Source organism: Drosophila novamexicana, unplaced genomic scaffold, assembly GCF_003285875.2.
Source record: "Drosophila novamexicana strain 15010-1031.04,08,12 unplaced genomic scaffold, DnovRS2.1 tig00000770-arrow-pilon, whole genome shotgun sequence".
NCBI lineage: Eukaryota > Metazoa > Arthropoda > Insecta > Diptera > Drosophilidae > Drosophila > Drosophila novamexicana.
Genome location: NW_020824821.1, coordinates 2,654,772 through 2,669,723, shown reverse-complemented (window position 1 = coordinate 2,669,723; position 14,952 = coordinate 2,654,772). Strand labels below are relative to the sequence as shown.

Sequence of the window (14,952 nt, the reverse complement as noted above, 5' to 3'; positions counted from 1 at the left end):
CGCACAGAGTGTATACTTTATTTAGTATTTAAAGTAGCATTTACGCAAAGCAAAAGTTTCCACTTTGCGGTGGCAATTGTTGTGGGTTAATGTACTTTTAATATAAATTACAATTTAATTTGAATTTAAACTAAGCTGCAAACTTAAGAAAAGTTTTGTAGAAAATGCCAAATTTTTTATTTTACATTTACATTTACTTTATTTAAGAAAATATAAAATTTTGGGCAAAATAACTTTTTAAGATATGTGGAACATTTATATAACAATAACGGTGAAGAACAATTTCTGCGTAATAATATTAAAGATCGTTCTGCACATATATGTAGATATAGACAAGTGTTTCATGGTATATCTATACAAAGTTTTATAATTACTCGAATAGAATATGAAGACTTTTAAGTTTTTTATTTCAATTAGTATACTTTATATTATTTACTTAATTTTATGCAGTTTGATAGACGTTTTCATTCTATTTTAACCCAAAACAGAATATCAAAAAAAAAGCCATAAAGTTTCTTCTAATAAAAAAACTTTTTAATATTTATTTAATGCTCAATAAACAGCAAAAACATGAGGATATGCCCTAAGGAAGACAGACGTTGCATATTTATAGTAAAAGGTCAGCTATTCTCTGGTTAATCTCTAAGGATAGAATTTTCTTAATTTTGTAAAGAAAACTTTGAAACACTTGCTTGGAAAGCGTTAAATTATACAGCCAACTTTTCTAACGAATTCGTGAGTCTACATTTGCAGTTAAATTTCGGTCGAGAGGCAAGCATGTATGTCTGATTTTTCTCGAAAATGTTCTGGTTCGTACTCTCATTCGCCCTTAGCATATTCCGTGTATGCATGGTAGGTTGCACGTATTGTCTGGTTGGCCTGTCTGCCTGTTGAACACTGACAGCCCTCGTTTGTCACGCGACAAATTATTTCACAAAAATAATTTCATTTTTGATATGCCATTTAAACGATGATGATTCTCCCCTTACCCAGCCAACCCCACACTAACCACCGCTGCCTGCCAAATTGTGGAATATTGCATAAAAATTTATTAACGTATAAAAAATGTTCCGGCAGCTGATATCATAATAAAGGGAACACTTAAAAAATGGCAGACCTACCGCCCTGCAGCAACAGTATTTTGCGTTGGCTTGTCAAAGGAAAAAATAAAAACATAACAACAACAACAAAAATTGCGTTCCATAAAATTGACTTGTTTGTATTTCCGCATGAATTGTATAAATGGTAATTTTGCAGTTTAATGTTTGCGTGAAGAGCGCACAGTCAAAAATGAAAAGAAAGTAAAATAAAATAAAAATATAATAATAATAATAAAAAAAAGTAAAAGAAAAAGCAACAACAGGCAAACGAGAAATTTGCATAATAAACAAATAAAACGTTGGACGCGCGAGGCAAGAGGCAAACTTAGAACAGCGAATCTTGCGACCCGTTCAAATGAAATAAACGTGTAAATAGAACATTTAAGGCTCGTAAATCATTTGCATTGAGCTCTAAATATTTTTGCGCGGTTTTGTGTGTGTGTGTGTGTGTGTGTGTGTGTGTGTGTGTGTGTGTGTGTGTGTGCGTGTGTGTGTTTGTGTGTGTGTGTGTGTGTGTGTGTGTGCGTGTGTGTGTGTGTGTCTGTCTGTATGTGTGTGCGTCCAGCTGTTTGTAATGTTTGAACCGTTTGAAGTGGCGGAAACGGAAATGAACGCAAATTTATGGAAATAATGTCTGCACTGTAAAAACAATCAAAACAAAGATAGGCAAGGGTTGGGCAGGGGCAATAGGGAGGCGCGGTATAAGGTGTAATAAACCTAATTTTATGGGCATAATTCAATGCGACTGCGTTTACATTTTGTTGCTTTGATTGTGCGTTTGCATTGTGAAATGCGTAATATATGTGCTTAAATGTGCAGAAAATGCTTTTTAAACCAGCTGCACAAAAGGTGTGCCTGGGGTGTGTGTGTGTGTGTGTGCGAGTATGTAGGTCCTGCTGTGCTCTGAAGCGTTTAATACTGCGGTCTCTGACAAGCACTCGCCACAAGAAGCACGCAAGCAGCGCTTTTGATGAGGGACCAAGTGCACGAGAATGACCTTTTTAACTGAAAGTTAAAGTGCTGAAATTGAAGGTTCCAACCGAGTGCTCAACGTTGTGGTTTCTCTCATCACCCCGATGTGCTCGGTTTAATAGTATATATAGTATATTAATTGACAAAGAAAAAGTTTCCGCAAATTAATTTTGTGCTAAAAACTTTAGAGTTTTTCAAAGAAACTGGTTAAAAACGACTAGAACAGACTTTAAGCATAAACTCTAGATTTAATTATCAGCAGTAGCTCGTGCAAAGTACACTCTTTCGAAATGAAGCTTAAAATTTAAGCCAATAATAGATTTGAAATCAAAGATTATTTTAATAGAATTATCTGAAATAATATGTTTTAGAAACCCCAAAAGCAACCGACATTCTTGAGTAAAAAAAGGAACTTGGAACGCAGTTTTAATTTATTTCTTTCAAATAGACCAACAAACTTAATAGACCTGTTACCTTTATGTTTTTGTTTGCTCATTTGCGGGCTATAAATATTTTAAGAGCACAGAATAACAACTGATAATGCTGAGAATCGCCTAGAACGGCAGCTGTTGCCAGTTTCGTTTTATGTAGATACGTAAATATATATATATGTTTGGTCTTTCGTGCGTTTTCATTTCCTTAACAAGTTATCTTCATATAACACATTTATTACCGTCTGCTGCCACCTGCTCGCTTAGTCCAACGCGTTGTCGTAAATTGCCAGTCTATATATATTTATAAATATATATAAATTTCTAGGTTATGTGTGCTCGCTGGCACATTTTGCGAGCCGTAATATATCATATAAGGCGCGTCATAATATAGTTCATTGAACCCCCAACCACAAAGAGACTCAAAAATGTTCTACAGCTTTAAGTGTCTTACAATGTCTACCGTTAATCTTGGGCGCACTTACTTGCACACACACACACCATCACACACACCCGCTGACATACCCACATTGAGGGTGGTTTCGGGTGGTTGAGGTGGGTCGCGCCGCAGCATCGTTTATAATGTCTTCATTTATGGCACAATGTGCCACAGTCTTTTTTTTCTGCTTTTTCTTACTGTGCTCAGTTACGCACCGACACCAAAAAACACGGCCACAGGTTCTGGTGCCGGGACGTTAGCTGGAGCACAAGTACACCGCCGCACAGTGTGTGGCAAAAGTCGCCCAACGACTTGTCTGCTCATCGACCGGAAAATAATATCTTGCTATAAATTTTGCTCCGTTTTTGTGACGCTGTCGCTTGTCCAGAGCGCTTAATTTTTTACTTCCTTCCTTCACTCCCCCTCAGTCCACGTCTCCTTCGCTTCGTTTTTGGGATTCCCTATCCTGAATCCTGAATCCCAGCGCTTACCGACGCGTCCTCGGCTGATGAAAGTTTAACGACCAAAGTTGACACGGTGCGGCGATTATTTAGAAAGTTAATGACTTATAACATACAAAAAGCACCAGCAGAGAGATTGAGAAACAGGGAAGGAGAGAGATAGAGAGAGAGAGAGAGAGAGAGGGAGAGCTTGCAGAGTTGTGGCAGTTGATTTAGAGGCGCGAGAGTGAGAAAACTGTTGGTAGTTGGGCAGTTTTTGTTTAATTGGATTGGGCAGTTGTCTGACATGAAAAATGTTTTTCCAATAGAAAGAGCTTTCCGGTATTAGGCTGCATTGAATCAAAAGGGAAAAGAGTGACAGAGAGCGCTAGGATGTGAGAAGTAGAAAGAGCAAGAACAAGGTGGCTGTGAATTGAAACATAAAATGCAAAAATGTTAGGGCCACAGAACGGTTGTGAAACTCAAATTCTTAATATATTTAAAAAAAAACAAGTAAGAGGTTCTAGTCGGGAGCTCCCGACTAGGGGATATCCTGAACCCTCTTTTTCCAACATCAAATGCATATATATATTCTATTTTAGAAGCTATATGTCAAGTTTGGTGACTCTAGCTCTTATTATTTACCAAAATTGCCCAAAATACAGGATATCGATATCGATTTTTAAAGATTGCTTGGAAACGCAGTAAGTTATCGATTATCGGAAACAAACTCGATTTGCGGGGGAACTAGGAGCATTTACATCTAAAATTTCAAGTCTCTAGCTCTTATAGGTTCTAAGATCCTTGCGTTCATACATACGGACGAACGGACGGACGGACAGACAGACGGACATGGCTAGATTGACTCGGCTAGTGATGCTGATCATGAATATATATACTTTATGGGGTCGGAGATGCTTCCTTCTGCCTGTTACATACATTTGGATTTTGCACAAATGTAATATAGCCTTATACCCAATTTTAATGGGTTCAGGGTATAAAAAATTAAAGTCTCCAGACGGACAGCCAGGCGGAAATGGCTAGATCGACTCGGATATTGATGCTGATCAAGAATATTTATATACTGTTGGGTCGGAGATGCTTCCTTCTCCTTGTTACATACATTTGTACAAAACCATTCTACCCTTTTTAGCCACTTTAGATTTTAACAGCTCAGATAACAAATTAATAACATAAAAAATTTGAAAGCTGTGCAGATTATCGAATAATTAGTACAAAAGTTTCGTTTAATCAGCTTATTGGCACATGAGCTGAAGATGTTTTATTTTTTAGCCAGGAGGTTTGGTAAAGTTATGCACCAGCATAGGTGGATGCAGAAATAGATTTTGGGAATGTTTTGGGAAAAGTTATTTATGGTTAGTTTTTGCTAGACGCTCGTCGGGGAGTTGGGCAAACAATTTGCTGGTCTCAGTCAGCCGCATAAATTGTATAATGTAATTTTGTCTGGCTGCAGATCGCAGAACATGCCAAAAACCCACATTGTCAGCGACAATGTTTCGGGTGCTGTCTGGGTCTATGCGAGGAGTTTGCTAAAAATATATATAGACGGCTATACGTGAGTGGCTGGAGGGATGGGGAAGGGGGGGGGGGGGGCTGCAGAGAAAGGCGCGGGAGCGAGAGTGAAGTATGTGCCAAATGGCAGGCCCAGAACTGCGAGAACCGCCAACTTATGCAACAATTTCAAAACGGAAATTGCTTTAGCACCTGCCTCACACATAGACCCAAATATTTGTGTGCGTGTGTGTGTGTGTGTGTGTGTGTGTGTGTGTGTGTGTGTGTGTGTGTGTGGGTGGGTGAGGAGGGGGTAGGTTGGTGTGAGTGTGCCTGGGCACGTTTCCCTTTTGGCACATACTTCAATATCACGTTGAATTTCATACGATTCATGTGCGCCTTCCTCTCGTCCTTCGCTTGCTCCTTGCCGACGCAACTTTTTCGGCTCTTTGGGTTTTAGGGATTTTGAAATTTATTCAGCACTGAAATTGACTCGAAATGTTGCATGGCAGCAGCCAAAAGACGGAAACTTTCAACATGCACACATGCCACTGACGCCAGAGAGCGAGTCAGAGAGAAAGAGAGAGAGCGAGAGCGAGAGAGAGCTAGATATAGCAAAGTTATTTCTATAACTTGTTCCCTTTGTTGCAACCCTGACAGAATCGGGTTGAAGTGTAATTTGAATTTAAGATTTGCTGTGGTTACCAAAAAGGTGTCTTGTCTTGTCTTGTCCTGGCCGCACATACCGCAAGCTCCGCACAGCGCAGAGGCATTCGATTGGTGTACGAAGGGAGGTGGGTGTCACATCCACAACGTGTCTGTGGGCCCTGTACTCAACGCTCAATAATTAATTTAGCTGTAACATATTTGCCAGCCAAATGAATGAACAGGATTTCTGCCTGTCCTGTTGCCGTCTCGCAAATGGCGTGCGCCATCCCTGTGGCTTTAGCTAAGCTTTAAGATGTAAGCACTTCTTGGCACTTTAATCAAGCATTCATAGTTTCAACTTTAAATTAAACTGTGGCTACAGGGCCGTTGAGGGACGGGGAGCAATAATAAGTGGGCTAAGGGTCAGTTGTTTGCATTAGCCAAAGACAAGGGACAGGAGTCAGCATAAGGTGCGTGTTAATTTGCCAACTTTACTTTGCCTATTGCGTGGATCAGGAGAGGGGAAAAGGAGAGGAACAGGCTCATCAGCAGCAGTAGCAGCAGCTGCGTTAAATGGTTCATAATTGGATGACTGCTGCTCTGATTTCTTGTGGTAGAGCCCCTTTGAGCTGAGCGAATTTCATGTGCAAATTGTGGCCCAAATTGATGGACGGAGATGTCTGAGGTTAGCTGAGGAAGTTTTTCCAAGTTGTCCAACTAGGTGCTGTATAATTAATTGATAAAATTGAGTATGCGGTGAGGGCAAATGGAAATGGTAATGCCGGGAGTAATGGGAAGTAAGACGAAGTAAGTGAAATTAATAAATTTATGAAGACAATTTTGATAAAGAGAAACATATTTTGACTATAGATACTATAAAATATCAAAAACAAGTAAGAGGTTCTAGTCGGGAGCTCCCGACTAGGGGATACCCTGAACCCTCTTCTCAATATCAGATGCATATATATATTCTATTTTAGAAGCTATATGTCAAGTTTGGTGAGTCTAGCTCTTATTATTTACCAAAATTGCCCATAAATCAGGATATCGATATCGATTTTTAAAGATTGCTTGGAAACGGAGTAAGTTATCGATTATCGGAAACAAACTCGATTTGCGGGGGAACTAGGAGCATTTACATCTAAAATTTCAAGTCTCTAGCTCTTATAGGTTCTGAGATCCTTGCGTTCATACATACGGACAGACGGACAGACGGACAGACAGGCAGACGGACATGGCTAGATCGACTCGGCTATTGGTGCCGATCAAGAATATATACACTTTATAGGGTCGGAGATGCTTCCTTCCGCCTGTTACATACATTTAGATTTTGCACAAATACAAAATACCCTTATACCCATTTTTAATGGGTTCAGGGTATAAAAATTGTTGCATGACAGAGTATTACATATTATTATTCCTAAACCAGACACGGGTTTCCCATGTTGATCATAAGGAAAATAATTGTGCTTATTTTAAAAGTAATCTATAAAACTTTTGCATGTTTTTGACATTTAACAAAATATTACAAATTATTATTCCTTAACTAGAGCCGGGTTGCCCCTGTTGATCATAAGGAAAACAATATATTATCTAGAAATTTCCATTAGTTCCGGCATGCTACTACCCACTTATTACCTTGTAGAGCAGTTTAATTTTGAGCCCCTTATGGCCTGCTAAGCCATTCTGGAGCACATCTAATTCCGTGCGTGATAAATGTTAAGCCCCAGAACAACTCTCGCACACTCGCGCGCGTGAACAGACACACCAAGGCAGACTTGCACAACCAAATTGATACATTAACTACCTTTATCCGGCCATTATCTCTAAGTATGCTAACCCAAAACTATGTTCAAAATGCGTCGTATGCCCAACATGCGAAATGTAAATCACTTCCGCAACTATGCGACGGCATTGCACCACGCTGCACCACGATGTTGCAAGCGGCACTAATGCTAACCACTGCCAGTTGCCACAGCCACAGCCACGGACACTGGCAACGCGCGATAAATCATCAACTGCTTAAGCGTTGTCTGCCCCGCAACAGCAACAACAAGCCAACCTTTCAGCGCAGCGCCAACCCGCTGGCGCTTCCATCTTTGCTACACAGCTCCATTTGCGTGCCACCTGCTGCTGCTGCAGTTGCTGCTACTGCAACTCACGTTGGCCGCTTTAAAACATTTAGCTGGATGACATATTTTAAACGCTCTGCCAACAGTTGCAACAGCAACACAAATCAAAGCTGGGCAACAACAAGCGGTAAATAATTCTGATTTCTAGAGATGGCAAAATGGGCTGACATTCTGATATTGAAATCAGAGAATGTTTGTAAGTCATACAAAATTGAAAGCTATTCAAAAAATGTAAACTGGCCTAATTTAAGATATTTCAACTATAATTAGAATTATTTCTGATTGAAAATATCGCATCTATTTAAAAATAATCAGATTAACTTAAAGAGAAGTTTTTTCTTTAGATAATAATGTGGTAACTAGGAGCATCTACATCTAAAATTTCAAGTCTCTAGCTCTTATAGGTTCTGAGATCCTTGCGTTCATACATACGGACGGACGTCGGACGGACGGACGGGCGGACAGACAGACGGAAATGGCTAGATCGACTCGGCTATTGATGCTGATCAAGAATATATATACTTTTTGGGGTCGGAGATGCTTCCTTCTACCTGTTACATACATTTGGATTTTGCACAAATTCAATATACCCTTATACCCATTTTTAATGGGTTAAGGGTATAAAAAGTAATTATTATTATTCTGATCATATACCTACACACATATATATGTTATACTGCCTGATATCTTCAATTAAAATTAATTCAGCTGCGTATATTATAGTAAGTAATTCGCATATATAGTTTTGGCGAAAATTATGAAATGGAAAATAATTAAAATCCCTGAAATTTAGCTGTTGTGAGTATCTTTTTATGCCCTGAACCCATTTAAAATGGGTAAAAGCGTATTACTTCTTCTTTTAAAAGGATAGTAAAGCATAAAATATGTATAAATATGTAAATATCTGACGAGTCTATGGATAATATCAAATATATTTTAAGGTACGGGTTAGTTTTTCCAAATTGAAAAACTTATGTCAATAGAAAATTTCAAATATTTTTATTTTCTTACTTTTCATTTTATGTTAAATAAAATGCATATCTTTTAACGAAGTTTCCATGCCATTACTAAACCTACTATATTACAAACAACTTGTAATGAAATAAAATTAAATATTATAGATTATGCATACCAAGTTTGAGCAGGCTTCGTGTTTCGCGTGTCACGCAAAGAGCTGCTGCTCTTTCTATTTCCGCTTCAGTTCCAGTCAGAGGAATGTGTGTGTGTGTCTCTGCTTCGACTGCTGTGCGTCCGTGTGCGTGTTTGCGCATAGATCATAATCATTCATAATCAGCGTGCACATAAATAACAAATTAAAAGCGCTTCACTAATTTTAAATATGCTCGAACATAATCAGCTTAGACGACGAACGCTGTCGAGGATAACGCTGCTCCTGCTCCTACTGCTGCTCCTGCTGCTGCTGCTGCTGCTACCGTTGATTGTCTATTCGACTGCTATACTCTATGCTGGGTACTCTATGTAGCTCTGGGCTGCCAGTCAAAATAGCAATAGCAAACTTAACGAGCTCTTTGCTCTCATGTGTGTGCGAAGTGTTTTTTCGAGAGCTTTTTTGACTGGCTTTTACTTCATTTAAAACGCATTTATAATGGGCGGTAACAAAAAAGAAGAGCAAAAAGTAGAAAAAAAAAATGAATAAAATGAAGAAACTCATCAGCGCACACACACAAATTTTGTGGACACACCAAAACATACACCCACACACACAAGCCGCAGCTAATGCACATGTATACAAATTTCTTTGTAGCTTTTCATGTTTGTGCTTATGTACTTTGGCCCGGCGTCTTTTGCGGCGTTTGCTTCACTTACTTTGCCCATACAATTCTCTTACACATTTTTCGTTGCTGCTCATGTTACCATCCTGATACCCTAGCAGCTGGGGTATTATGAAACTGTCAGGAATATTTCAAAAATAACAATTAAGTTTTGACAAACATAAAGTCTTGATTAGGCAGCTTAATAGAGTGTGGTTCTCTTATTGCCAGCCTATGCGAACTCAATTCTCGGCGAATATATGTTAATAAAACTTGCTACACATGCTGTTTTTTAGTCTGAAAGTCAGACAGGAAACGTTTATCATAAGCATAAAGCGGACAAAGAAAAATGGGTCGAAATTTCGGAGTATTAAGAAAATAACTTTTTTCTTTAAATTGTTCAAATTTAACTCAAATAAATATAATGGCTAAAGGAAATGGCCGATCGAACCAGATGTAGGAATTCATTTTTTCATTTTATTACAATTTACTATATGAAACATATTTTTCGAGGGTTTAATAGCACACTCTATAACATACTTAACTTAAGATCTGATGACTATATCGTATTTTATACAAATTTTAAAAAAGTTGCTATCACATTAGAGCATTTCGAAGTCGGAAATTTGATTAAAATGCAAGTTCCTTGTGTTTGGTTCTTTCTCTCTGTTTAATTCTATATATCTTTATCTTTCTCTCTCTTTCACTTCTTGGCAGATTGTGCGACCGGTGAACGCGTTTCTCATTGTTGATGTACAAAATGATTTTATAAGTGGTTCCTTGGATATAAGTAATTGCAGTGCACAGCAGCAAGGACATGAGGTGAGCCCCGGAGTTGATGGTAAAAGCAAAAAAATAAAAAATTAAAGCTTGCAGCTGCGAGTCGTGAGTTGTGGCCACAGACAGGGCAGCAGCTCAGCTGATAAGGAGCAGGTGGGCGAGGCGTGGGCAGAGGCGGCAACTGGCAGGTATGCGGCGGCGGAAAGACATAAAACGTAACAAGAAATGAAAATGGAGGCAACGAAGCAAAGCGCAGGATGAGCCAAAGTCATTGCCGCCAACGAGGACGACGACGACGAAGATGAGGCTCGCTCTGTATATCAGCCCGGTGCGCCCCTTCAAAAGATACTGTAGCTGTGCCTGTGTCTGTGTCTGTATCTGTATATGTAGCTTTAACTGTGGCTGTGTGCGTGTGCATAGTCGGAAGCGGATATGCTTTACTTAAGTCGCATCCGCGCTGCGACATACGCCGGATGTCATCGTCAGCGGCAGCAGCCGCCGCCGCCATTGCCGAGCTGAGAGCCCCGAGCCCGTGCCCGAGAATATCAGCATCGACATCAGCTCCTGGCATTCCCATCGCTGCCATCTGCCGCAATTGACTGTGCACCCGCTCGACCCGCCTGCCTAGCCAATGCGCCCCTGTCTGTGGTGCACTTGTTGGCCGGGCACTTCACTTGCTTCTTACTCGAACATGAAAATTTGTCAAAATTAATAACACATACTTCCGTTGTCGCTTTATGGACTCAGACTCGCAGACGTGACACTCCTCCCCAACACTCCACTCTGCCTACCACTTGTGTTATCTTTTTGGAATTTATCCAATGACCGCGCTCCTTCTGCTCTCTTACAGATACTCGAGCCCATTAACAAGCTGCTGGATACGGTGGATTTTGATGCTGTCTTCTACTCGCTCGACTGGCATCCCAGCGACCATGTTTCATTTATTGATAATGTCAAAATGCGACCCATGGACGAATCATCTGCGGTGAGTATAGATTCATAGTTCGAATATTTTAGTTAAGTGAAAGATGGCAATTGAATATAAAGCAATTATTTCATATTATGCAAGCGCCTTAAACCATATATATAAATTATATCATACTATTTTGTTTTGAGCTCCTGACTTATTGACTGATTGATGCGCTTTAAGAGAAATTGTTACAAGTTTCATTTGCAACTATGAAAAATAGATGAAAATGGGTTGCTTACCGATAAATCATGCTCTAAGATGTCCGTCTGTCCGACCGTTTGTCCGCATGTTGTTTCCGATAATCGATAACTTACTCCGCTTCCAAGCAATCGATAAAAATTGATATCGAAAACCAGTTTTTTGAGCAAATTGGGTAAATAATAAAATAAATCGGACAAAACTTAAAACTGCACCAAAAAATCTTAGAATAGCATTTCTACCGAGGATGCTTTGATTTTTGAAGTAGATGAATTTGAGCGCAAATCGCCATCCACCAAATCTTTGACCCCCATTTCCCCCAAGGAGGAATACATTTTTGGAAAAGTGTGAAATACCCCTCAAATGAATTTGAACAAAGGACTTCGAAATTGAGTTTGAGGCCGATCGGATTGTAATCAAAAAAGTTTCATACAAACGTTTTTCGCGATTTTTCCATACTTGCGGGTGGAATTTCCCGAAACCCCGTCTTAACGTGCACCTTCATCACATAAGTGAAAATTTGATCTTCCTAGCTCTTACGGTTTGGGCTGTGCGTTGATCACGAATCTGTCAGTAAGTTAGTCAGTCAGTTGACTTTTTTAAAAATACACAAATACTCTATGGTACAATAAGATATACTGTAGAAATTTTCATTAAGATCGGCTAAGAAACACGTGTTTGCGGCACCAGCGCAAATTCGAAGAATATCTGTATGCATGTACATACACACATTAATGCGCGTCTGCTTCGCATTCTATCGCTAACAGCATGGAAATTTATCATAAGTACTTAATTATTGGTGTGGGTGCTGAGTAGAGGCATAGCAAGTGGTGCGGTCTGTCGCGAGTTCGAACCATACTAAGGGAACTTTTTATACCCTGAACCCATTAGAAATGGGTATAAGGGTATATTGTATTTGTGCGAAAGCCAAATGTATGTAACAGGCAGAAGGAAGCATCTCCGACCCCATAAAGTATATATATTCTTGATCAGCATCAATAGCCGAGTCGATCTAGCCATGTCCGTCTGTCCGTCAGTCCGTCCGTCCGTATGTATGAACGCAAGGATCTCAGAACTTATAAGAGCTAGAGACTTGAAATTTTAGATGTAGGTGCTCCTAGTTCCCGCGCAAATCGAGTTTGTTTCCGATAATCGATAACTTACTCCGTTTCCAAGCAATCGATAAAAATCGATATCGATATCCTGAACTTTAGGCAGTTTTGGTAAATAATAAGAGCTAGAGTCACCAAACTTGACATATATATAGCTTCTAAAATAGAATATATATGCATATAATATATATATATGCATTTGATGTTGGAAGAAGAGGGTTCAGGGTATCCCCTAGTCGGGAGCTCCCGACTAGGACCTCATACTCTTGATTGGGAGTTTGGGAGCAAAAATTGTATGGGCGATGGGTCAATTTGTATGTTAAGGTACTTAAAACCCGATTCACCGATTTCAGAAAGTCCGCTTTACCGAGTGGAAATGGGGCTCATGAGTAGCACAGAAAATTTAAATAAACTATCAGCGAAATGCGCGGCCAAAGTAAAACATAAAATTTGAAGAAAAACTTGGCCCAGGCAAAGCCAAGCGCTGCCCGATAGTATAACATATTTGTCTTCAGAAAAAATTAAATGTTATTATAAATTAAGAAGAAAATACTTTCGTATCGAATAATAAAAACTTAATTAAAGTTAGTATACAACTTGTAGAGAAATAATATAATTGTTTCTGACAGCTTGCCAAGTTTATTATAAAATAGAGCTTTGCAGTATATTTTCGAATTTCATAGAAAACAAACCAACTCTTTTATAAGTAAGATTTAACAAAGTCTGAGTGGTGACTTTTGATTTAGGTCATTTTAAATTACTTAGCTTTAAGTTCGCTTTTGAACTATAAAGAACAAAAGTTCTGTGACCAAGTTTAAGATTAATTCAATTGACTAGAATATCATGCTGTTAAGTTTTGTTTTATCCAATTTCTAATACATATCCCCTTATATACTCAAACAAAGCTGGATGCCGATTCGGCCAAGGTCTTCGATACGGTTATCTTTGCTGGGCCGCCGCCGATGAAGCAGCGCCTGTGGCCGCGTCATTGTGTGCAGGATTCATGGGGCGCTGAGCTGCACAAGGACCTGAAAGTGGTTGATCATGGCATCAAGGTGTACAAGGGCACCAATCCCGAGGTGGACTCCTATTCGGTTTTCTGGGACAATAAAAAACTTTCGGATACCACGCTGAATGCACAGCTTAAAATGAAGGGCACCACGGATATCTATGTGTGCGGCCTGGCCTATGATGTTTGTGTGGGCGCAACGGCTGTGGATGCTCTATCCGCCGGCTATCGTACCATTTTGATAGATGACTGTTGCCGCGGCACCGATTTCCATGACATTGAGCACACTAAGGAGAAGGTGGTGACCAGCGATGGGGTCATTGTGCACACCAATGCGGTGAGTCAAAGTGGACGATACTAATTATTTTATTTACTAAATAATCAATTTAACTTGTGCAGGTCAAAGCCATGGCTGAGGGTCGGGATCGTCGTCCCGAGCTAGGCTATAAGCTGGCCATGGAGCTCAAGAGTCCCGATTCGGTGCTTTCGCAGCGCAATGGCTTCAGACCCAGCTACTAATTAGCTCGCAGCTGGCTTAAGGTTCAAAGACATCATAAATTACACAAGCTAAGCAATAACATGTGGACGAGAAGCTCCTGGAGTTAAAAAAATTTGCAGCTAGCTTATATAGTCAGTTAACCAATAGTGTGTTTTAGACATAGACAAAGACAAAACAAAGAGAGAAAAACGCCTACGAAGTGCCTTTTAATAAAGTAGTTCAGCCAGCTTTTGCAATGGTTTTTTTAAATTTATCCAAACATTTCTATGGTAATTTGGTAACGTTTTAACCAGTTTTCTTTTGATAGAGAACTTAATATAATCTAATATCAATAGTTGACCTACAATTTTGTCTATTGACAGCTTAAGTATTACAAAGTATCGAAACTCTGTTAACTCGCGCAGCACCATGGCAAATGTTGTATATTGCACCTGTTTTAGCAATAACGAAAACCAATCAAATTTATTTATATGATGAATGTTTCCCAGTTAATGAAATTTAGAATACAATAGGTACAAGAAATAAAAATCAACATTTTAAACAAATTTTGCTTCAAAAGTAATTTATTATAAATTAAATTTAATATTATTTTAAAATATTTAGAAACAATTTTAAATTATTTTTGTAAAATGTATAAAAAATAACTCTGTAAACATATCACCGTATACGATTTCAAGTACTGTGATAAATGTCGCATGCTTTTTTCAGCTATCCGCTTCTGCATTCATCTTGTTCCACACTCAATGAACCCATACATAAATACATATATCGTCCGATATTGTCGTATAGCTCGCCAATTTCATAAGCAAAAAACTTCAAAACAAAGCAAATAAATGTCCTGCAAAACACATATATACACACACACACACATACGTATACTTCGTGCACAGACTATTAAGCGTGTTTTTTTTAGCGACTCGCTGTGAATGCTGGACAAG

At 39.1% G+C, this 14,952-nt stretch overlaps 1 protein-coding gene across 1 annotated transcript in view; it reads left to right on the top strand.

The window, feature by feature from the left end:
* The window catches only part of LOC115763732 (nicotinamidase), a 38,247-nt gene extending 23,719 nt beyond the window's left edge, over positions 1-14,528 (top strand). Inside the window, exons 4-7 of the mRNA XM_030706429.1 lie at positions 10,164-10,268; positions 11,077-11,211; positions 13,412-13,852; positions 13,915-14,528. Coding sequence (XP_030562289.1) covers positions 10,164-10,268; positions 11,077-11,211; positions 13,412-13,852; positions 13,915-14,034 — 801 coding nt within the window. The 3' untranslated portion in view covers positions 14,035-14,528. The remainder of the gene's footprint in view (positions 1-10,163; positions 10,269-11,076; positions 11,212-13,411; positions 13,853-13,914) is intronic.
* The last annotated feature ends 424 nt before the right edge of the window (positions 14,529-14,952 follow it).